The 24,051-nt window shown below is 42.9% G+C and overlaps 2 protein-coding genes and 1 pseudogene across 3 annotated transcripts; 2 read left to right on the forward strand and 1 right to left on the reverse strand.

The window, feature by feature from the left end:
- The first annotated feature begins 1,532 nt into the window (after positions 1-1,532).
- On the forward strand, positions 1,533-8,436 carry LOC139367652 (WD repeat-containing protein 13-like). Of its 2 annotated transcripts, XM_071105920.1 has the most exons (11): positions 1,533-1,588; positions 2,015-2,125; positions 4,638-4,732; positions 5,112-5,343; positions 5,612-5,721; positions 5,882-6,012; positions 6,321-6,628; positions 6,739-6,919; positions 7,072-7,213; positions 7,434-7,552; positions 7,805-8,436. In XM_071105920.1, the coding sequence occupies exons 2-11, from the start codon at positions 2,087-2,089 to the stop codon at positions 7,987-7,989; spliced, it is 1,542 nt and encodes a 513-aa protein (XP_070962021.1). In that variant the 5' UTR covers positions 1,533-1,588; positions 2,015-2,086; the 3' UTR covers positions 7,990-8,436. The 2 variants fall into 2 exon arrangements, with proteins under 2 accessions (XP_070962021.1, XP_070962022.1); XM_071105921.1 differs by lacking the exon at positions 2,015-2,125 and having other exon boundaries at positions 1,534-1,588.
- Positions 8,437-8,739: 303 nt separating this feature from the next.
- LOC139367327 (histone-lysine N-methyltransferase SUV39H1-like) lies at positions 8,740-11,941 on the forward strand (annotated as a pseudogene).
- A 3,599-nt stretch (positions 11,942-15,540) lies between these two features.
- Positions 15,541-16,743, reverse strand: LOC139367653 (probable G-protein coupled receptor 173). Its single transcript, XM_071105922.1, has one exon. It carries the CDS (start codon positions 16,741-16,743, stop codon positions 15,541-15,543), a length of 1,203 nt encoding a protein of 400 aa, XP_070962023.1.
- Positions 16,744-24,051: the final 7,308 nt, after the last annotated feature.

Consider the following 24,051-nt stretch of genomic DNA (forward strand, 5'->3'; position numbering starts at 1 on the left):
GTGAGGGTTGTGCCATAATTATTAAGTTGATGAGAATTAATTGAGGGAAACTTAAAAGACAATAGTTTACAGCATGTTGAGTACACTAGGCTAGTATTATCATATGGCAACATAATTAGATATTTGACATCATATTAGCATCAACATACATACATTTAATTGTTTCCAATTACATTAACATTTTTGGTTCCATGTAATATTTTGGTTCAACCATAATGCATAATAAAGATCATCAAAAGGGGGAACATTGGTTGTAAACTGATAAACTGTAGAAAGAATATATTCATTTATCAGACTTATTGATTAAAAAAAGGAGAATTGTTCATAAGAAGGGCCTGAGATCAAAGTCAATATTCAGACCACTAGAGTTCAATGTTTTTTTTATCCAGTAGGCCTCCCTCTGTAGTAGTAGGATCTCGATGTTACCTCCTCTCCTTGGTAGAGTAACATGCTCAATACCTGTGTATTTGAGGGAGGAGATGGCTAGCTTCAACAAAGTGAGCTGCTACGGAATAGTACGTGTTCTTCCATCTGATTGAGCTGCGGTGTTCAGCTATGTGTTGTTTAATTGTCTTTTTGTTTGTTCCACGTAGGATTTTCCACATGAACAGGTTATGAGATAGATTACTCACTTTGTCTTGCATGAGATGATACTCCTAACAGGGAGTTGTTGTTTTTTTTACCTGTATGTGGGTGTCTGAAGAAGGATGTTTTTATAGTGCTATTGCACTGTGCACATGAGCCACATTTGGAATTCCCATTTGGAATGGGTGTCAAGCACAGGAGGTTGGTGGCACCTTAATTTGTGAGGACGGGCTCGTTGTAATGGGTGGAGCAGAATTGGTGGAAGGGTATCAAATACATTAAACACATGGTTTCCATGGTTTCCACGTGTTTGATGTCATTCAATTTGCTCAATTCCAGACGTTATTATGAGCCGTCCTCCCCTCAGCAGCCTCCACTGGTGTAGAGTGTCTGAGTGGGCAGGTCAGATCTCACTAAGCTATCCCCAATATTGTTTTTCTTCGGAATATTCACAGAGGAAATGGACGAGTTTATTTAGGGCATGGGGAAGACAATTAGGGAGAAAACTCTCTTCAGATGGTGGTGCGAATGAGAGGCCATACAGGCTGGTACTCAGGGTGTGGTGTGTTGCGGTCAAGGTCTCCACCTAGTGATGAAATACAGAAGTGGAACCAGGAAAACTGGGCGAGCTTTTTTGAACTACAGTAGACGTAATTGATATACAACCATTACTATATAATACATGTTGAATATGTTGGGTATTGGAAAATAAACAACAGAGCTAAGCAAAACTTGGAATAACAACAAAAAAAACACAAAACGCTTAGGCATTTCTTTGTGAAATGCCCTAATTGCCATGGTTTCCTGGTTTATTAAAGACTGTACGAACTCTGCGTACAAACATTTTGGCGTACAGACGTATTATTTGATTTGTAAATCATATTGATTGCGTTTAAACAATCCTGCGTCAGCCACATGTTTTACAAGTCAGCGTAGCTGCGCACGTGGGCAGGATCAATGGTGCCACAATTTGACACTGACAGCGAAACGCTAAGGAAGGAAGGTGAGCCATCTGTGATGTTTTCTTTATATGTTGACCGTCATTTTTATGGAAAAGGATGTAGTTTAAATTGCTTTTGAATAAATAAACAAAATCAGTCTGCTAAGTGGCATTTGAGGACAGGGGCGTCCAGTTATTGATCAGACATGGCTAGCAAGCAACTGTAGCTAGCCCAATATTTGACTAAAGGAGCCGAACATTAACTTACATGTTATTTTTAAAGGGCAAATTGGCTTTGGAAGCAAAAACAACCAAATTCATTATCTAAACGTGAATTGATTCTCAATTGCGGTACGGTTCTAGAAACATAACCCTCTACTTTCATATCACATCAAAATAAGTTCACAAATGCAAAAGACACACTTCCTGTACAGTGTTTTAACGCATTGACGGAATTTTTTGTGGTGTCTGTCTTCCCTTTACACACAGGTGTTCTGAAACCTAGATAACTAATTAGCACAGGTAGTCCACTCTGTCTTTCATCTTTACAAGCACTCAAACATGGAAATATGGCCATGTGGGAACCCTAACCCCATAAAGGTGTGTATCAATTTAACCTTTTGTTTTTTGAAAATAATTTCTTGCTGATATGAAAGATAAGGTCCTTTATGCTTCAAAAACTTAAGGCAAGCAATGCATGTTAATGTTCAGACCAATCGTTGTGGCTCTAGTCTTAACAAAACTTCCCCCTACAGAAGACCCCTTCTTCAATGACTTACACTACATGACCAAAAGTGTGGACACCTGCTCGTCGATTATCTCATTCCAAAATCATGGGCATTAATATGGAGTTGGTCCCCCTTTTCTGCTATAACAGCCTCCCCTCTTCAGGGAAGGCTTTCCACTATATGTTTGAATATTGCTGCGGGGACTTGCTTCCATTCAGCCACAAGAGCATTAGTGAGGCACTAATGTTTGGCGATATACCTGGCTCACAGTCAGCGTTCCAATTCATCCCAAAGGTGTTTGAGGTCAGGGCTCTGTGCAGGCCAGTCAAGTTATTCCACACCGATCTCTACAAACCATTTCTGTATGGACCTCACTTTGTGTATTGGGGCATTATCATGCTTAAACAGGAAAGGGCCTTCCCTAAACTGTTGCCGCAAAGTTGGAAGCACAGAATCGTCTAGATCTAGAATGTAATTATATGCTGTAGCGTTCTCTGCAACTAAGGGGCCTAGGCCAAACCCTGAAAAACAGCCCCAGACCATGACGCCTTCTACAACAAACTTTACAGTTGGCACTATGCATTGGGGCAGGTAGCATTCTCCTAGCATCCATCAAGTCCAGACTTGTCTTATGGACTGTCAGATGGTAAAGAGTGATTCATCACTCCAGCGACTGCGTTTCCAATGCGCCAGAGTCCAATGGCAGCGAGCTTTACACCACTCCAGCCACCACTTGGCATTGCGCATGGTGATCTTAGGCTTTTGTGCAGCTGCTCGGCCATGGAAACCCATTTCATAAAGCTCCCGATGAACAGTTCTTGTGCTGACGTTGCTTCCACAGGCAGTTTGGAACTCCGTAGTGAGTGTTGCAACAGAGGGCAGACATTTTTACACGCTTCAGCACTCGGCGTTCCCGTTCTGTTAGTTTGTGTGGCCTACCACTTTGCGTCTGATCCGTTGTTGCTCCGAGACGTTTCCACTTCACAATAACAGCACTTACAACTGACCAGGGCAGCTCTAGCAGGGAATAAATTTGATGAACTGACTTGTTGGAAAGGTGGCATCCTATGGCGGTGCCCCGTTGAAAGTCACTGACATCTTCAGTAAGGCCATTCTACTTCCAATGTTTGTCTATGGAGATTGCAAGGCTGTGTGCTCGATTTTATACACCTGTCAGCAATGGGTGTGTCTGAAATAGCCGAATCCACTAATTTGAAGGGGTGTTCACATACTTTTGTATATGTAATGGAACTGAGTCATGATCAAGGGCTAGCATAGCTGTTTTCACAGTATAAGCACTTTGAAGCCGACGTTCGTGAGCAGTCATAGACTAACCGGGTCGGTTAGCAAGCTACTTTTGTGGCATCTGCATAAAACATTTCGGCCCTGTTTCTTTTGTCATTGATATTCTGTGACTAGCAATGTAGCTGTCGTTATAATAGGGCAACCCTTTAATGTCAAGAAGTCAATCGCTGGATCGTGTCTGTTTCTACCTGTCCTGTTATGACAGAGTAGCTACCATCTGGAACACAAATGACATTACACTGTGCCCAATGCTGGCTTTCTTTGCCTCTGTAGCTAGATCCCGTGATTTAATGCCGCTGTAGCTAGATCCCGTGATTAATGCCACTGTAGCTAGATCCCGTGATTAATGCCGCTGTAGCTAGATCCCATGATTAATGCCCCTGCAGCTAGATCCCGTGATCAATGCCGCTGCAGCGAGATCCCGTGATCAATGCCGCTGCAGCGAGATCCCGTGATCAATGCCGCTGCAGCTAGATCCCGTGATCAATGCCGCTGCAGCTAGATCCCGTGATCAATGCCGCTGCAGCTAGATCCCGTGATCAATGCCGCTGCAGCTAGATCCCGTGATCAATGCCGCTGTAGCTAGATCCCGTGATCAATGTCGCTGTAGCTAGATCCCGTGATCAATGTCGCTGCAGCTAGATCCCGTGATCAATGCCGCTGCAGCTAGATCCCGTGATCAATGTCGCTGCAGCTAGATCCCGTGATCAATGTCGCTGTAGCTAGATCCCGTGATCAATGTCGCTGTAGCTAGATCCCGTGATCAATGCCGCTGCAGCTAGATCCCGTGATCAATGTCGCTGTAGCTAGATCCCGTGATCAATGCCCCTGCAGCTAGATCCCGTGATCAATGCCGCTGCAGCTAGATCCCGTGATCAATGCCGCTGCAGCTAGATCCCGTGATCAATGCCGCTGCAGCTAGATCCCGTGATCAATGCCGCTGCAGCTAGATCCCGTGATCAATGTCGCTGTAGCTGGCAGTGTTCTGTACCACACACTCTGGAGGCTAAATTGAATTAGCCTTCATGTAGCTTACTCCCCTACCATTCTCTAATTAGCTGTGCTGTTTGTGTTAATAGGGATCTGATATCTGCCCTGGCCGTGGCGTCCTCTCTACCTTGAATGTTTGTGGAATGGCTGCAGTTTGGCAGCAGGTGTTGGCAGTGGATGCAAGGTAGGTCTCTAATTTAAAGAACTGGTGACACAACATGACCTCAGAGTACTGATACAAACAAGTCTACTGATACAAATCTTGCATGGATTGCTGTCTAGGGATAGCCTGGTTAAACTAGACTGACCGCTGCTGAAACAATGGTGAGCGCAGTCGTTAGTATGGTTAAACCAGGCTAGCCAAGGGCCTTGATTGTAGTAAAACTGCTGTCAGCATGTTTGTATTAGTGAATAGTACACCTAATACTTATACATCAGTCCTCAGTTCAAGCAAAATGATCTAAAGGTACAAAGTGAGAAATTACCATTCAAAGATCCTACTGTTGCTAATAACTGTTGTCTGTCTCTCTCTCTCACTACCCCTTCCTGTGATCCCTTCACAGATACAATGCTTACCGCACACCTACGTTCCCACAGTTCCGCACGCAATACATCCGCCGGCGCAGCCAGCTGCTCAGGGAGAACGCCAAGTGTGGCTTTGAGCCGGGGCTGCGCAGGCGTTACGTGAGGCTGCGCAGCCAGCTGCTGGGCCTGCGCTACGGACCCCTGTCTGAGCAGAGCAGCTTCAGGGCCAGCAGTGTGCGCAGCTCCCGCACCACACTGGACCGCATGGAGGTTAGACTGAGACAAGGGCAGAGTGAGTGTGAGGCAGACAGAAAGAGAGTACTGTCAATAAGCAGCTTGAACAGTCAAGATTAGACTGAGATGAGATGCCGACAAGGTAAATTGAGATGGAGGGAGAAAGACAAACGTAGGCAGTTTGGTGATGTAGGCAGGTTGAGAAGATGATTGCTTTTATATGGCCTGTAAGTCTCTCACTGCATGCACTTGCACTCACTCCATTAGGTCTGCTTGCTCTTTCTCCCACCCTCTTTCTTGACAGGACTTTGAGGAGGACCCCCGTGCTCAGGGGGCTCGTGGTCACCGTCGATCGGTAAGCAGAGGCTCCTACCAGTTACAGGCCCAGATGAACAGGGCAGTCTACGATGAGCGGTAACCCCAGCCACTCCTTACTGACCCCATTCATCCTTTAGTCTCTTTTCTTTTTAAACACTGATTCATCTTTATAAGCACAGCATTTCATAGAGTGATGGTCAAATGTGTAATAAATGATTCTTCCTGATTGGAAATGTTGGTTTGTTTGTGCCTACAGGCCCTCAGGTGCCTTGGTGCCAACCTCTGTGGCAGAGGCTAGCCGTGCCATGGCCGGGGACACCACTCTGAGCGAGAACTATGCTTTTGCTGGCATGCACCACATATTTGACCAACACGTGGACGCTGCAGGTGAGTGGAAATGGCAGTATGTAATGGAAAGATATCATTTTTTAAAAACCTTTTTTTAACTAGGCAAGTCAGTTAAGAACAAATTCTTATTTACAATGACGGCCTAGGAACAGTGGGTTAACTGCCTGTTCAGGGGCAGAACGACAGATTTGTACCTTGTCAGCTCGGGGGTTTGAACTTGCAACCTGTTTGTGGAATGGCTGCAGTTTGGCAGTCTAACCACTAGGCTACCCTGCCGCTCAATGCAAGTACCGACATATTTCTGTGTCTTATTCTCATGTTTTGTTGGGTTCCTTCTTCTCCTCTAGTTCCACGGCTGCAGTTTGCTAACGATGACAAGCACCTCCTAGCCTGCTGCTCATTGGACAGCACCCTGTCCATCATGACCCTGTTCTCGTCCCCGCCCAGTGTGAAGGTGATCCTGAAGGGTCACGCAGGTCCCGTCACCGACTTCGCTTGGTCCCTTAGCAACGACGTCATCGTGTCGACGTCAAAGGATGGGACGCTGCGTATTTGGAACACGGAGGACGGGAGGTGTATCCGTGAGGTCAGAGACCCTGAAGCCAGCGAACTGCTCTGCTGCACCTTCCAGCCCATGAACAACAACCTCACAGTAGTGAGTCATAGTAAAAGCGTTGTCTCTACAATGGTCAAACTGTCTTCCTTACGGCTTCCCTGACCTTTACCAATGCTCCCCCTGACCCCATGACCTCTTCCGTTCTCCAGGTGGGGAACAGTAAGCACCTCCTGCAGGTGGTAAACATCTCCACAGGGAAGAAGGTGAAGGGAGGTTCTAGTAAGCTGACAGGACGGGTGCTGTCTATGTCCTTTGATGCCCCTGGGAGGATCCTGTGGGCCGGGGATGACAGGGGCAGCATATTCTCCTTCCTGTTTGACATGGCCACAGGTAGACTGAGGAAAAACCTCCCTGCTTTTTATGAATAATTAGTACGAATTCATTTTATTTATAAAGCGCTTTATCAAAAACCCAAAGTACTAGGCCACAAGCATAGGAAAGTGTTGTGTGTGTGTCTAACAACTCTGAATTTCAACCCACAGGGAAGCTGACCAAAGCCAAGCGGCTGGTGGTGAGTGAGGGCAGTTCCATCTGCAGCATCTCTGCCCGCTCCTGGATCAGCAGAGAGGCTCGAGACCCATCCCTGCTTATCAATGCCTGTGTCAACAAACTGCTACTCTACAGGTCTCACACACACAGAGAGAGGCTCCATTAGTTATAATACAAACACTTAAAAATTAATGTAACTGTCATAGTTTCATTAACTGCTGCATTTTGCATTGGAACGTGTATGTAATATCAGTGATACGTACTTGTATGCTATCGCATAAACAAGGAAGGCGTGATCCACTCTGTGCACTGCATGCGGAGTTTGACTGGTTCTGTGACCGTCTCATCTTTACAGGGTGGTGGATAATGAAGGTACTCTGCAGCTGAAGACGAGCTTCCCCATCAAGCACGGCTCCCAGCCCCTCCACAGCATCTTCTGCCCTCTCATGTCGTTCAGACAGGGTGCCTGTGTTGGTATGAGCCTCACTCACACTGCCTTACTCTCTGGTATAGATATTAGAGACAAAAGTGCGCCACACTTGGGGACATCAATTGTGTACTGGTTGTCAGTACATCAACTCACTGAAGCCAAAGATGAAAACATTCATAGGTCATAACATTCAGTTATAACATAGTTATAGCATAGGACCGTTCACACCAGTATTCTCTCTCACTTGTCCCACTTTGTTTCTCTTTTTCCCCCTTTTCTCCTACCTTTTATTACAGTGACTGGCAGTGAGGACGCCTGTGTCTACTTCTTCGATGTGGAGCGCAACACTAAGGCCATAGTCAACAAGCTGCAGGGTCACGGTGGCCCAGTGCTGGATGTCAGCTTCAACTGTGACGAGAGTTTACTGGCCTCTGCTGATTCCACAGGCATGGTCATCATCTGGAGGCGGGAGCAGAAATGATCAACCAATCACATACTCTACTGTCCAACCATAAGCCAATGTAACTTTACATCTAGAATGTTAAACACAGTACAAAATTAAATGAACACTGACAATGTGCAATGAGGTCGTCAAGGAATATCTGTGTTGTCTAGGTTTTAGTGGAGTTTTTAGGTTTTCAACGTAGAAAAGAGTGCACTGCTTCTCACTGAAGGACCTGAGAGGCTTGCACGAGTCAAGATTAGGACACCTTAGTATAGAGCAGTAATGAAGCAGAATAAGGAAATATCCTAATTGACAGCTTTATTTATTCCTAATAAGTTTTTCCTAATAAGATTTGCCTTCAAGCATTTCCCATGTTTATTGTTTGACTCTGATGTGTCAATAACCCATCCTAGAAATCAGTATTGACAATTCAGAATAACTACTGCATCAATAAAGACTGATCGAAATGATGAGACCTTAAAACATTTTGTGAGCGTTTTGTATTTGCATTAGCCTGTGTTTGTCATTGAAGTCTTGCTGGTTGCAAATTACTATAATATATTTATGATATGCACATACTGAATAAAATAACCACTGTACATCACACTGTTTGTTTGGTTGAATTGCTAGTGTTTATTACAATGTAGCCATGTGTATGTAACGTGTTTGTTTTCCACGCTTGAGCTACAGTAGAAGTCTATTGGTCATTTGGGCTTTCAATCTAAAATCGGATCCACCCAACCATTGGCTAGCGAGAGCTCCTTGGATTTTGGCGATGAAGTAAAGATGGAAGAATATTTAAAAGGTAAGCTCCCAAATTCTAAATAAAAAGTTGGATTTGGTTGACTTTTCGTCTGCAACAACTGTGCTGTGATAAGCACGCATTTTTAAATACATTTCATTAAGTTGATTAGCAAAATGGTGATGCAACACAGTTTATGATATATTTGAAATTAGCCTAGCTAGCTTGTTAGCTGTACCTTGTTTGATTTTTATTAAACAGTAATGAATATAACTACCATCGCATTTAAATGGTTAGCAACCTAGCTATGCACATACAGATTGAAAACGTAACTAAATGGACTCGTAATGATAGTTCCTGATCGGAGCGAGCCACATGTTGCTTTTTGTGTAACTACAGAGTGCCAAGTTGCATGTAAAAGTGACTACGAGCCAGTTGGAGACACTCTGTCGTCAAGAAGGGATTGTGTGATTGGATCTGGGGGTCAAGAGTGGGCAAGCGCACGACTTCGAAGTGTAGTACCTGTGTGACTGACTACAAGAGGACAATCCAACGGGAGTACCGAAGGTTAGAACAAATTCTAACTATCAGTGATGGAAAAACGATCCAATTGTCAGACTTTAGTAAAAGTAAAGATACCTTAATAGATAATGACTCAAGTAAAAGTGAAAGTAACCTAGTGAAATACTACTTGGGAAAGTCAAAACGTTTTTGGTTTGAAGTATATTTAAGTATCAAAAGTAAATGTAATTACTCAAATATACTTAAGTATTAAAAGTAAAATTATATATAATTTCAAATTTGTTATATTAAGCAAACCAGACAGCACAATATAATAATATATATATATAAATATACACACACTGCTCAAAAAAATAAAGGGAACACTAAAATAACACATCGTAGATCTGAATGAATGAAATATTCTTATTAAATACTTTTTTCTTTACATAGTTGAATGTGCTGACAACAAAATCTCACAAATTATCAATGGAAATCAAATTTATCAACCCATGGAGGTCTGGATTTGGAGTCACACTCAAAATGAAAGTGGAAAACCACACTACAGGCTGATCCAACTGATGTAATGTCCTTAAAACAAGTCAAAATGAGGCTCAGTAGTGTGTGTGGCCTCCACGTGCCTGTATGACCTCCCTACAACGCCTGGGCATGCTCCTGATGAGGTGGCGGATGGTCTCCTGAGGGATCTCCTCCCAGACCTGGACTAAAGCATCTGCCAACTCCTGGACAGTCTGTGGTGCAACGTGGCGTTGGTGGATGGAGCGAGACATGATGTCCCAGATGTGCTCAATTGGATTCAGGTCTGGGGAACGGGCAGGCCAGTCCATAGCATCAATGCCTTCCTCTTGCAGGAACTGCTGACACACTCCAGCCACATGAGGTCTAGCATTGTCTTGCATTAGGAGGAGCCCAGGGCCAACCGCACCAGCATATGGTGATGTTCTGGCCTGTCTCCTGGTCACACCTCCATGCTCTAGACACTACGCTGACAGACACAGCAAACCTTCTTGCCACAGCTTGCATTGATGTGCCATCCTAGATGAGCTACACTACCTGAGCCACTTGTGTGGGTTGTAGACTCTCATGCTACCACTAGAGTGAAAGCACCGCCAGCATTCAAAAGTGACCAAAACATCAGCCAGGAAGCATAGGAACTGAGAAGTGGTCTGTGGTCCCCACCTGGAGAACCACTCCTTTATTGGGGGTGTCTTGCTAATTGCCTATAATTTCCACCTGTTGTCTATTCCATTTGCACAACAGCATGTGACATTTATTGTCAATCAGTGTTGCTTCCTAAGTGGACAGTTTGATTTCACAGAAGTGTGATTGACTTGGAGTTACATTGTGTTGTTTAAGTGTTCCCTTTATTTTTATTGAGCAGTGTGTGTATATATATATATTACACACGGATAGCCAAGGAGCACACTCCCAACACTCAGACATAATTTACAAACAAACCGTTTGTGTTTAGTGAGTCTGCCAGATCAGAGGCAGTAGGGATGACCAGGGATGTTCTCTTGATACGTGTGTGAATTTGACAATTTTCCTGGCCTGCTAATCATTCAAAATGTAACAAGTACTTTTGGGTATCAGGGAAAATGTATGGAGTAAAAAGTATATTATTTACTTTGGGAATGTAGTAGAGTAAAAGTTGTCAAAAATATAAATAGAGTAAAGTACATTTACCTCAAAAAACGACTTAAGTAGTACTTTAAAGTATTTTTAGTTATATACTTTACACCACTACTAGCTATGCTATGGTTTGATTTTGGTAGTTGGAGATTATATTGATCCAGCTTTAATTGATGTAATTTACAGTGCTGGTAATGTCTGACTGCCACTGAAAGCATCCATCTATAATTGAGCGAGAACTGCTTCCCTGTTCCAACCTCCCAGGCCTGTATATGTTTATATGTCTTCCAGAGGGGTTGGGATAAATAGAAGTCACATTTCCGTTGGACCTTGTGTACAATTGGCCAAATAAAGTGATCTTAGAAGATGTCTACTTTGTCATAGGGGCACCAGAGTTCAGTCTGACTCCTTGTCAGCGGCTGTTTTTTTCCTAGGAGAGGGAGTTCTACCTGGTTAAATAGAAGGGTTACCCAGATCACATGAACACCTGGGAGCTGAGAAAAAAGCCTGCGGTGTGTGGAGCTCCTACGTCAGTTCTGGGACGATGTCTTCCTGGAGCTGCAGAGACAGAAAAAGACTGTGGTCCCCGACCGGTTTGAACCAGAGCTCTCCTCTTACCTGGAGCACAGAGCCAGGCATAGGCAGACCCTGCAGAGGTGGGAGGCCCAGATCAACAGTGTCGGGGGCCTCACCAAACGCATCCTGGTCCTCAACCGTGTGGACCTGGAGGGCCCTCCAAAGAACTTTAGCTACATCAACGGATACAAGGTGTGCAAGGACTCGTGTTTCACCAGTACTTTGTATCCACGACATGTTTCAACTGTAGGGATGCTACCCTCTTTATCACGCAGTCTAGTATGTAGCAATACAGTACAAATATAAATATGTAGAATGAAATCAAAGATTTTCTCTCCTAAGTGGGTTGAGGGCATTTCGGTGGCAGTGGGGTGCGAGTGCACCAGCTGTTTGGAGAACCCTGTGGGCGGTTGCTGCCCAAGGGTATCGGGCCATGGCTTTTCCTACGACGAGTATGGGCAGGTGAAGGTTAAGCCTGGGGAGCCCATCTATGAGTGCAACCAGACTGTCCCAACAGAGTGGTACAGAAAGGGATCCAGCATACCCTCTGCATCTTCAAAACAGACAACAGGCGTGGGTGGGGCGTACGCACCTCTGAGCATATCAAAAGGCATTCCTTCATCATGGAGTATGTCGGAGAGGTAAGAAAAACAACTTGGATTATAGAGATTATTTGGTGCACAGTTTATAATATCACTGGCAGCTGTCACAGTTGACAATCAAACAGCAAACAGTGGTTTTCATTATCTCATGCAGCACTGTGTGTATCCTGGCTGTATTACACTGCATGGTTTTTCTCTGTTGTGATTGGCTGTGTTGTGATATCTTTAAACGGGTTGCTTTGGGCTTCCCGAGTGGCGCAGCAGTCTAAGGCACTGTATCGCAGTGTTAGAGGCGTTACTACAGACCCGGGTTTATTCCCGGGCTGTGCCACAACCGTCCATGGCCGGGAGTCCCATAGGGCAGTGCACAATTAGCCCAGCGTCGTCCTGGTTAGGGAGGGGTTTGGCCGGGTGGCTTACTTGTCTCATCACGCTCTAGTGACTCCTTGTGGCGGGCCGGGCGCCTGCAGGCTGACCCCGGTCGATAGTTGAACGGTGTTTCCTCCGACACATTTGTGCGGCTGGCTTCCGGGTTAAGCTGGCGGGTGTTAAGGAGTGAGGTTAGGCATGTTTCGGAGGACGCCTGACTCCACATTCGCCTCTCTCGAGCCCATTGGGGAGTTGCAGCGATAAGACAAGATCGAAATTGGGGAGAGGGGGGGTTGATTCAATAGATGTGGAGAGAACTAAGATGGACTCCAATTTCAGTATGACTGAATCACCTAAAAGGGCCACATGTCTGGATCACCTAAAAAGGCCCACATGTCTGGATCACCTAAAAAGGGCCACATGTCTGGATCACCTAAAAAGGCCCACATGTCTGGATCACCTAAAAAGGGCCACATGTCTGGATCACCTAAAAAGGCCCACATGTCTGGATCACCTAAAAAGGCCCACATGTCTGGATCACCTAAAAAGGCCCACATGTCTGTATCACCTAAAAAGACCCACATGTCTGTATCACCTAAAAAGGCCCACATGTCTGTATAAAAAGACCCACATGTCTAAAAAGGCCCACATGTCTGTATCACCTAAAAAGGCCTACATGTCTGTATCACCTAAAAAGGCCCACATGTCTGTATCACCTAAAAAGGCCCACATGTCTGTATCACCTAAAAAGACCCACATGTCTGTATCACCTAAAAAGGCCCACATGTCTGTATCACCTAAAAAGCGTGTGCGCATGGAGTGCAAGTGCGAGAAGGACAATTGCAGGGGGTACTTGTTTTAGGGGCGCGACAAAGGCTAACAATAAACTTGATTTTGTTCCAGTAGTGCCATCATGACAATTAAACTTTATTTCTGGCATTTTAAATGGACAATGTAAATATTTGGTGTGTTTTAATATTCAACCCTATTTCATCAAACACTATTCATTCAGGTTGGGACATTACGTTTAATTTGTTTGTAACCTGTTTGCAGTTTTTCTTAAGAGTTATTTGGTTTTAATATACAACACTAGAATCAAATTGTGTGCCATATTTAAATAACATAAACATTGTCTCCCATGAGTGTACAGCGCCTTGCAAAAGTATTCATCCCCCTTGGCGTTTTCCCTACTTTGTTGCATTACAACCTGTAATTTAAACGGATTTCTATTTTTATTTCATGTAATGGACAGACACAAATAGTCTAAATTGGTGAAGTGAAATAGAAGGAATAATGGATGACGCTAAATACAGGGAAATTCTTGAGGGAAACCCGTTTCAGTCTTCCAGAGATTTGAGACTGGGAAAGAAGTTCACCTTCCAGCAGGACAATGACACTAAGCATACTGCTGAAGCAACACTTGAGTGGTTTAAAGGGGACACTTTTAAATGTCTTGGAATGGCCTAGTCAAAGCCCAGACCTCAATCCAATTGAGAATCTGTGGTACGACTTAAAGATTGCTGTACACCAGCGGAACCCATCCAACTTGAAAGAGCTGGAGCAGTTTGGCTTGAAGAATGGGCAAAAATCCCAGTGGCTAGATGTGCCAAGCTTATAGAGACATATCCCAAGAGACATGCAGCTGTAATTGCTGCAAAAGGTGGTTCTACAAAGCATTGACTTTGGGGGGGTGAATAGTTATGCACTATTCTGTTATCTGTCTGTTTTTTTTTTGTTCTATATCTTGTTTGTTTCACAATTTAAAAAAATCCCTACAGGATGTCATTCAGTGGCCAAAGCTACACTGTATATTGAGCATTACGAGGTCATCTTGGTCCAAATTTGTCTGTAAATAAAACAGGCCTTTTTCTTATGAATGTACAACTGGCAAAATAAAATGAATATTGTATTATACCAACTGCATGTTGAGCTCAATTTGTGTTGTGTTTCTCAAATTGCTAAAAATATGGATCCCATAGCAACTGACGTCAGCAGCCAGATCAAAATGCATCAAAAGTAGACTTTATTGGTGAGTTGGGGGGAAAAACAATCCCCTTAAATACTGTACAACAGGATATCTTAGAAAACAAAGCCATACCCCTTTAATATTCTTAAACCCCATTTCACTTCTCAGTTGGTTTTTCAATGTCAAACATTTGCAAACTTCAGTCTGGGAACCATAAAACATTTTTGGAAAGCATGCTACTTTGTTGCTCTCTACCTTGAGAAAGTGTTGTCTTTGAACAAGGGAATGTTCCAACATATTTAAGTCAAATCATTGGCACTGAATTCCAAACATTACTCTTGTTTAAGTTAGTGAATGTCATTAGATTTGTATGATAATTTGGAATATAGAAGGCACAAACTTGTGCCCAGGTTATATTGGGTCCTATTGGGATTCTCTCCAATCTAGATGCATTATCCATATGCAGCTGATGATAACCTATGCTTTGCTTTTTTTGGTGACCGTTGCAACCCCCTCCATTGAGCTAGAGAAAATCACTGTTAATAGTTTTGACATTTTCAGCCATATAAATGAGAATCTATGGATAATGTTAATGACCAAGTATTACTACAAACCTGCTTCTCATACTGCATGTACACACGATATGTACATTACATATGAAACAAAGTCATAATTAATTTGCAAAAATAGTAGCATCTGATAAACATTATCTTTACAAAAAAAAAAGTCAGATAGCCATTTCAGTATAATACAAACAAAACACACCGATCCCACCACCATCACTCGATGCAGTAGAGCAGGGGTGTCAAACTAATTTTGCCCCAGGGGCCGCATTCGGTCTTCAACGAGGTACAGAGGGCCGCACTGAAAATTGTTTATATTTCCTCTGCGTCAAAATAGTCTATCCATATTTTTTTTTTTTCCCGATGCTCCCTGACTGTCTAGCTTTCATTTCGGTGATAACTGGACCCAGTCAAGAAACCTTATGAATGTAGGTCCATTATCATTTCTACACAGTTTCGATATGGTTTTAGTCATTTTAAAGTATATTGAGTTTGTTTCCCCTCAAAAAAATGTTTTTCTAAAAATACATTGTACATTGGAATTGGATTGGACCCCCCCCCCCCCCCCCCCCCCCCCCCCACGGGCCGTGTGTTTGACACCCCTGCAGTAGTGCATCATGTGATGGTGAACACCAACAGCTCATGGCGGTGCAGCTGTTGGTGTTGTCTAGTCCTGCTGTAGGTGGGCAGGTGGGCCCTTAGCACTTTCCTCAAGTCCTCATTGAGTAGGAGGCAGATGATAGGGTTGACCCCTGCCTGGGCGAAGCTCATCCACACTGTAATGGAGAGGTACCTGTGTGGGATGGAGCAGGACTTGACAAACACCCTCCAGAAGCAGGCCATTATGTAGGGAGCCCAGAGCACCAAGAACAACAGGGTGACGATGTAAAACATCCTGCCCAGCCTCCTTTCCGTCCTCACCTCCTCCATGCCCATCAGACGCCGGTGCTGCTGGTTGTGCAAAGTCTGCCTGATCCCAAGCAGGGTGGGGGGCATTGGGCCCCGGCCGAAGCCTGCGATCCAGTTGGCTGCTGCCTGGCCCGTGGCTCCTGGTCCATGAAAGGTCCAGTTCTGGCTGATGGCCGGCACTAGCTGGACAGGCTTCATCTTGCGGTGCTTGTATTCAAACAGCAGGAGTTTGGCATAGAAACCGTGAGTGGCCAGGACCACGACGGCCAGCATGAGCATGAAGCCCAGAGTGTCATTGGTCTTAAGGTAGCGGTGCTCGAAAATGCACTGGTCCTCATCTTGAATGAACTTGTATGTCCCCACGTCAAAGACGGGTGGCGATGCCATGGCGATGGCCAGAGTCCACACCATGCAGATGATGGCAGCGCAGGTCCAGACTGTCATGCGCTTGGTATAAAAACGGTGATGGGCAATGGCCAGGTAGCGAGTCACAGCCACACAGAACAGCATGAAGGCAGCGTGAAAACAAAAGAGCACAGCCAGGAAAGCCACCACCTTGCAGCTGAAGGTGCTGTAGGTCCACGCGGAGCTGTTGTGGACAGACACTAGGACGAAGGGGAAGCAGGCGGCAGAGCGGACAACATCAGCCAGGCACAGGTCCAGCAGGAAGAAGTAGGGGGCCTTGTGGAGGGCCCGGTCTCGGAGGACCAGCAGAGACACCAGCAGGTTGCCCACCAGGCTAACACAGAGGATCAGGCCCAGGAACACCAGCTTGATGTAGGCGGACACAGCTGCAGCCGAGATTCCTTCACTGCTGCTGGTGCTGATGCTGCTGGCCCTCTGTGAAGCCAACACTGCCAGCAGGCTGCCTGGTCCATCAATGCCAAAGATCTGGGTCTGGTTAGACATGCCTCCAGCTCTGGGATTCTAGGGGCGGGGGTGCTAGGGTGATTCTACCCCTTCTCTCTCTCTGACCGACGCCACTCTTCCGCCTCAGGCAGCCCTCCTCTCGTCCGTCCTGGTGGATGTCTCTGTCCCACTTACAGGGAGCTCTGAGGATCCTTTCTACATAACAGACTCATTTGTCCTTTCTCCATTACATTCAGCACCTGTGAACAACGAAACAGACAGACAAAATAAGACAGTGCATTAACACTCACTCCAGGAGGGCACATTTATCCATTTACCAGAGAGCAATGATCTGCATAACAGGCCGTCTTATATGTTTTTCAGACCGATTCAGATGCATAAAAACAACAAAGAAAATAAAAACATGGCTTCTCAGAAGCGTGTGTTGGGCAACAGTGAAGATATCTCTGCCTTACTGTCTTTCTATGGCTGGGATCAGATCAGCAGTTCTCCAGCATGCCAGCTCCTTGGCTCGCTCAGTAATTACCTTGCCCGTTGCTAAGATACAACAGCTCACATACTTTGTGCAAGTGTGGGTGTTTGAGTGCATGCATGGGGGTGTATAGGGGATGGAGCAGAGCAGAGCACAACCAAGCAGATCAAATAAGACAGACAGCATTAGCTTCCAACTAATTCACATTCTAAATGTGAAAATAGTGTTTGTGCCAAAAAAAAAGTGTGATTAAAAGGACACTGTAAATGGAAATTAAGTTATCATTATAGCTGAACAAAGGAGTTGGGAGGCAGATGCAGGTTTCTGAGCGTGTCTGAGAGTGAGTGATTCACCTGTTGACTTCAAAGAATATAAATTATTCCCTAATATTTGAATACACAGACCTCCCAGTGGAGGCCTTAACATAATAATAATATAACAAGGAAATGTCTACATAGCATGCAGGGAATTTTCTACACATTAGAATACCCTGACTCAAGCATGTTTCAACTTAATTGTAGAAGGAGCAGGTACTAGAAATGTAACTAACTAGGCCGCGAGAATTCATTGTTGTGCCCAGCGAGGAAATATTCAGCACAATGGACAGCGCCACATCAGCGCGAACTAAAACAAAGGATTGATCGCAGATTTCAGCACCACTGTCACTGTACAGCGCCATGCCCAGGAAACTCATGATAACAACGCACCTGTTCTTGGGGCTGGGCCTGCATGGAGGCACTAAATACATTGAAGATTATTGCAATACTGCTCTCGTCACAATTAAGACTGTGTAGATGCATGTCATCTTAATCACAGGCATTGGCTACTAACACACATTTCATCACTGGATTGACTCTTGACATGTTTTAAGTAATGCCCTGTGAAAGTCCAGCATGGGAAAGAGATATAAGGTGCATCGTAATGTCACATTTAGATTATTTGCTTCATATACAGAAAAAACTTACCTTCGATTTCTGGGATACAGTTTTGGAGAAGCTACAATGTTTCACACCGGAAGAAAATTAAGAAATGAAGCTACACGAAAGCTACCGTAATGAAAAATAATATAACTAAATAAAGTTCATGTTCATGACAGCCAAACTACAAAAAAATGATGTCTAAATCTGAAATGTCATAGACTACGAATTGCAAGACAGATCACTCTGGAGTCAGATGTTAACAGGATGTGTGATTTAGCCTTAAAACTATGTTTTAAGTGAGAAGTAGGCAGGTCTATTGTTGAAAAAGAAAGTAAATTATTGCCTACTTCACCCATATTTTCTTGTTTTTATTGCAAAAAAATGTAGTGTGTAGTTCCAGTAGTTAGCTGCACCGCTACATGGCCAAAAAAATACTACTGAAACACTACCAAGATTTTGATTTAGTTCAACTACCACCAAGTTACTGCAAAATGTAGTTAAACTAGTTGAATTACATGTAGGCTTTAGTTCACTACTCCCCAACACTGCTAGGATATGTAAATATGCGGGAATCCTCCTTCATAAAAGCGTCACTGACATTGTATGAACATATTCTCCAGTCAATATTGAAACCACCACACTCAAGATAGGCTATGTCTGTCCTCTCTGAGCGATTACACAATTGGGTTGGGCCACAGGTAGCATAACGTTTACTGGGCCTCTTAAGCATAAGTTTCACACAGACACAGACCAAAGGATGTGTCAAATTTTCGTTTCCACAATTTCATGCCATTTGCACTATCATCGGGTAGGCTATTGTTGCGTCAGGTCCGAGGTAAATATAGTCTAAAGACAATTTAGGTGAGGTAACAGTAACAGCACGTAGGCTAACCTCTATAGCCTGCAATACAATCTTCCTCTACATCGTCAGATCCAAATCTTACATTTTCATACCCATAAACATAAATTGAAATATCGAGTTTCCCTCGACTAACGTCTTGACGCCCCTTGACGCATATCCACAGTCTTCAAAATAACCTCGATGAATCTCTATTTTCACGATGTAGAAGCAAACGCTGTGCATTTATTTACCCAGTAATTTGCAGCCAGTCTGTGTTGTTGTCCGGTGAAGGTCCACATTGCATGTGTCTGCCTGGCGGACGATGGGAGCGCATTTGATTTGTCATAGGCTATTGAAAATGACAAAAATGTATATTCATATCGCATGTCTAGTCGACAAACGTCAAAATAAAAACGTTTGGATGTTTAAATTAATGATTTTAAAGTAATCCCAATTAAATGGCTGCGTCTGCCTTCGTGGATGCTGTTCGCCTGTTCGCGGGGTTCATCAGTTCTATTCCACTCGGTACCCTTGCTCCTTTTACATAGCCTCGTTATTGTTATTTTATTGTGTTACTATTTCCTTTATATTTAGCAAATATCTTTCTTACTTTTAACTGTGCATTGTTGGGAATGGGCTCGTAAGTAAGCATTTCACGGTAAAGTCAACACCTGTTGTATTCGGCGAATGTGACCAATACATTTTGATTTTCATTTGATTTGAATCACCTATCAGAATCATAATAATCTTTATTTGCCAAGAAGCCACATTTGCATGTACCAGGAATTCCCTCTATATGTAAAAGGTCAAATGTCATGAAGTCGGAATGGCAATGCACTGTGACCTTAAACAACCTGGTCTCTATTCTGTACTTAAAATAGAGACACACCATTTAGTACGATATGTTACATTTTGTATGGTATGTATTCATTTGTGATTACAATTCGTATGATATGTTAAGTATTGCAATTTGTACAATACCGTGAAACTTATATTAATAGCCTTGGCATTCATTTGCTTAAATCACTGAACACAACAGGTGCTTATTAAAGACAAGCTTATTTTTGAGCCAGGCGGTCTATTTCCTATTTGAGGCAGGTGTCTGTACTCCCGAAGTTGTTGACTGTTGTTGTGCTTGCCAGTTAGCTAGCAGTTCTCAGCTTTTAGCAGCCAATGGCTAGCAGTTTCCTACTGACAATAAAAACAGATGATTGTCATCATTTTTTTGAGTCATTACTGAATTATTTAATGTAACAAATCCAACATTAAACCTTGAACAATTAATTTAGACCTGCCATTTATTTGAAACTGTTTTTTATTTGTTGAAATGTGTGCAGTTGCCTAGCTATTAAAATGGACACATGTCATTTAAGTTTTACGGTATGTTACGGATTGCAATTTGTAATATATGTTACGAATTTTCAATATGCACAATATGTTACAAATTTGCAAAATATATGTTACAAATTCCAATTTGTTGTTGCTAATGTTATCTAGGTGGCTAATGCTAACGTTAGCTAGCTGGCTAATGTTAGCTAGGCTAGGGGTTAGGGTTAGGTTATGAGTTAAGTTAAAGGGTTAAGGTTAGGTTTAGGGGAGGGTTAGCTAAAATGGTTAAGGTTAGGGTTAGCTAACATGCTAAGTAGTTGCAAAGTAGCTAAAAAGTAGTAAATTATATAAAGTGTGACATGATGATAAAATTTGTCTGTACTGAATAATACCTATGTAATTTGGCCCAACAGTAATTATAAAACACATGAATAAGAGTTGCTTTATTACAATTAAAATATCATAAAAATTAGATCCTTTATAGCTGCACAAAAATATTGTAAGTTAACAAGCATTATCCAAAGAATGTGTAGTAGAATCTGAGTAGTTAACCACAACATTCGCTGGGGGGCAGATCTGTCCTGTTTTTTGTATTTTTCAGCTGTTAAATGAATTGCTATTTTCCAGAGGGGGCATAGCAGCAGGAAGTAGGGGTGCTGAGGGTACTGCAGAAAAAAAAAATACTAATATACATTAACAAAAATATATCTTATTTTTGGAAGAAAAAAAAAATTCACAAATGTAGTGCAGTGGGCCTTTACTAGTATTATCAGAGGATATAGACATCTGTAGCATGGACAAAAAACATTTTTTCAGCAACTCTTAGGCCAAAATATGTTGTTATATAATTAAGAACAGAAAAACTATGCACAATACAGTAATTGAGTACATTGAGACATCAAGTGGTTTGTAATGATGTGATGTGGCTCAGATGGTAGAACGTGACACTTGTAAATCTAAGGTTGTGGGTTCAATTCACATGGGGGGATCAGTACAAAAATGTATGCACTCACTATTGTAAGTTGCTCTGGATAAGAGATATTACACAAAAAAGTTATGAATTGACCATTTCAGTTTTCACGAACAGTAGAATAAGTTGCATTTGCAAAGTATTTCAAGAAACTGAAAAACATACAGTACCAGTCAAACGTTTGGAAACACTTACTATTCAAGGGTTTTTCTTTATTGGTACTTTTTTTTACATTTTATATTCCACAAGTATTATCAGATTAACTGTTTTGTACAGATAATTAATTATCAGACACAAGTTACAAATGCTGGTAAACACTAATATATTTAGTTTCCTTTTTTTTCATAAAAGTAGTGCACTGGGCCTTTATTTGTCCTATATTAGCAGACAAAAAAAACTTTTGTTGTTTCTCAGTAGCCACCTAGCAATTTTATGAATTTTACCTTTAGCTAGGTAGGTTCACATTCTCCCAACCTCAGCTAGGTACCTAGCCATTTCAGGCGAAAATCAAGTTAGATTAGCTTGTCTAACTATTTTAACTGGCATGCCTACCTACTGGCAAGGTTCCTAGACTTTAGAAAATACTAAAATTGCTTTATTTATTGGGTTATGATACTATTTACCAGTGTTGCAGTTGTACTAGACTCCTAAAAATCAATGCAATATGCATAATTACAGAGGTATGTTTAGATAACTTTTTTTTTTTTTTTTACATCGAATTGGGTGTAATTATTATGGCTCTAGATTGAAGGAAAAAGCTGTTTCAGGTGTTAGAAAAATGCTACATTTTCCGACCACCAACCCTCCACGTACTTTATGCCCCCTCTAAAATAATGGGCGCATGACACCCCTGAGTACAGCTGGGATTATGTGTATGTCAGTGCCTTCAGAAAGTGTTCACACCGCCGCTTGACTTTTTCCACATTTTGTTGCTGTAACGTGTACACTGGGAGTCAGGAAACAAGTACAGGGAGTGACTAAATAACACAAGGAACAAACAAACAAACAAGAAACACGGGTAGGGTACAGAAATGGAACCACTGAAACAGAAACAATAACACCCAGGGAAAGAACCAAAGGGAGTGACATATATAGGGAAGGTAATCAGGCAGGTGATGGAGTCCAGGTGAGTCTGAGGAGGCGCTGGTGCGCGTACCGATAGTGACAGTTATGTGTAATAATGAGCAGCCTGGTGACCCCACGACAAGGCCGATGGCCACAGTCATGGGTCGGCTCAGCCTGGGGGGTTAGGGGCTTGGTGATCTGAGCCTCTGATGATCTGCTTGATAGACCTCCCAGTGTTTTTGAGGAAATCCGAAACTACGACGACAACTCATCCACCGTAGTAGCGTCGTCCTCATTTCAACTGCTAGTACCTTCTTGGGTCAGGGTCATCGACAGGGTTGCAAAGGGTCGGAAACTTTCAGGTACATTTTCAGAATTTTTCTGGACATTTTCCATGGGAAATTAAGCCTGGGAATTTTGCTTGCCTTTAACAGTGAACCTTTTGTGTGGGGTACACATAAGGCAATTCTAGGTCTTGTGGAATATTTTGGTTAAACTATCCCCAATTCAATGGAATTGCAACCCTCTGCATGCACAGTGCATTCTTCCATCACACTTACAGCTGATTCTGAAGATCTTGCACACTAATGAGATGCTATTTAGCCCACACTACTACATTGTCTGAGCCAAGGACTACATGCTTTCTGGTAAGTTTTGATTACAATACTGGGTGGGGTGAATATTTTTTATGACATTTTTTTTTAAACTAGTAAATAGCTTCAGCAAAGTGTGTTTAAATAATTTCTAACTTATCAATTTCGCTAGTTAGTTTTTGATACCATGTGGGTTTTAGCTTGCTTGAGCCTGCTAACAGTGTTAATTCACCTGTTTTCATACATGTTTCATAAAAATAAAAAAAATCTTACAAAGTAGTTGTTTAAATCTAACTGCTTAACTATTTACCGGTACATGGAATTGTATTGGTTGTTTTTTTTACTCTTTTTTTCCCCCTAATGTTTACAGGAAATGTGTGGAGATATTTCACTGCAGCTAATGTAGAATGAAAAGCTGTGTACATTTTCAAATACTGTGCCAAATCATATGTGAAGAATGCAAGAATCATCTGGCCAAGTGCATCAAGTTCCCTCAGCGTTCACAACAAGCAACCTCTGACAAAAGACCCTCTACTTTTATTCGAGGTGAAAATGATGAATCAGACACCTTATCGATAGAAACAGCTCATGGTCCTCCTGGAATCAGAAGTTTTTTTGACTCAATGGAGGAACGTAGTCAGATAAATACTGATGAATGTCTTTCTCAAGCTGTGTATGCAACTGGTTCACCTCTGATGCTCACAGGCAATGTGTATTGGAAGAGATTTCTGAATGTTCTTCGCCGAGCATACACCCCTCCAACCAGACATGCTTTATGTACTCATTTGCTGGATGCAGAGTTCAACAGAGTTCAAGTGAAGGTCAAGCAAATCATAGAGAAAGCAGACTATTGCAATCATCTCTGATGGGTGGTCAAATGTTCGTGGGCAAGGAATAATTAACCCTATCATCTCCGCCCCTCAACCAGTATTCTACAAGAGCACAGACAAGGGACAACAGACACACCGGTCTCTACATTGCAGATGAGCTGAAGGCAGTCATCAATGACCTTGCACCACAGAAGGTATTTGCACTGGTGACAGACAATGCTGCAAACATGAAGGCTGCTTGGTATGAAGTGGAGGAATCCTACCCTCACATCACACCCATTGGCTGTGCTGCTCATGCATTGAATCAGCTCCTCAAGGACATCATGG

This window comes from Oncorhynchus clarkii, chromosome 16 (genome assembly GCF_045791955.1).
Source record: "Oncorhynchus clarkii lewisi isolate Uvic-CL-2024 chromosome 16, UVic_Ocla_1.0, whole genome shotgun sequence".
NCBI classification, from domain to species: domain Eukaryota; kingdom Metazoa; phylum Chordata; class Actinopteri; order Salmoniformes; family Salmonidae; genus Oncorhynchus; species Oncorhynchus clarkii.

Excerpts from the sequence above, each read along its gene's own strand:
- LOC139367653 (XM_071105922.1), bottom strand. The coding sequence starts at position 16,743 with ATGTCTAACCAGACCCAGATCTTTGGCATTGATGGACCAGGCAGCCTG.
- LOC139367652 (XM_071105920.1), top strand. The coding sequence starts at position 2,087 with ATGGAAATATGGCCATGTGGGAACCCTAACCCCATAAAG. Across the intron at positions 5,344-5,611 it reads CCACACTGGACCGCATGGAG|GACTTTGAGGAGGACCCCCG; the intron begins GTTAGACTGAGA and ends CTTTCTTGACAG. Across the intron at positions 6,013-6,320 it reads CCAACACGTGGACGCTGCAG|TTCCACGGCTGCAGTTTGCT; the intron begins GTGAGTGGAAAT and ends CTTCTCCTCTAG.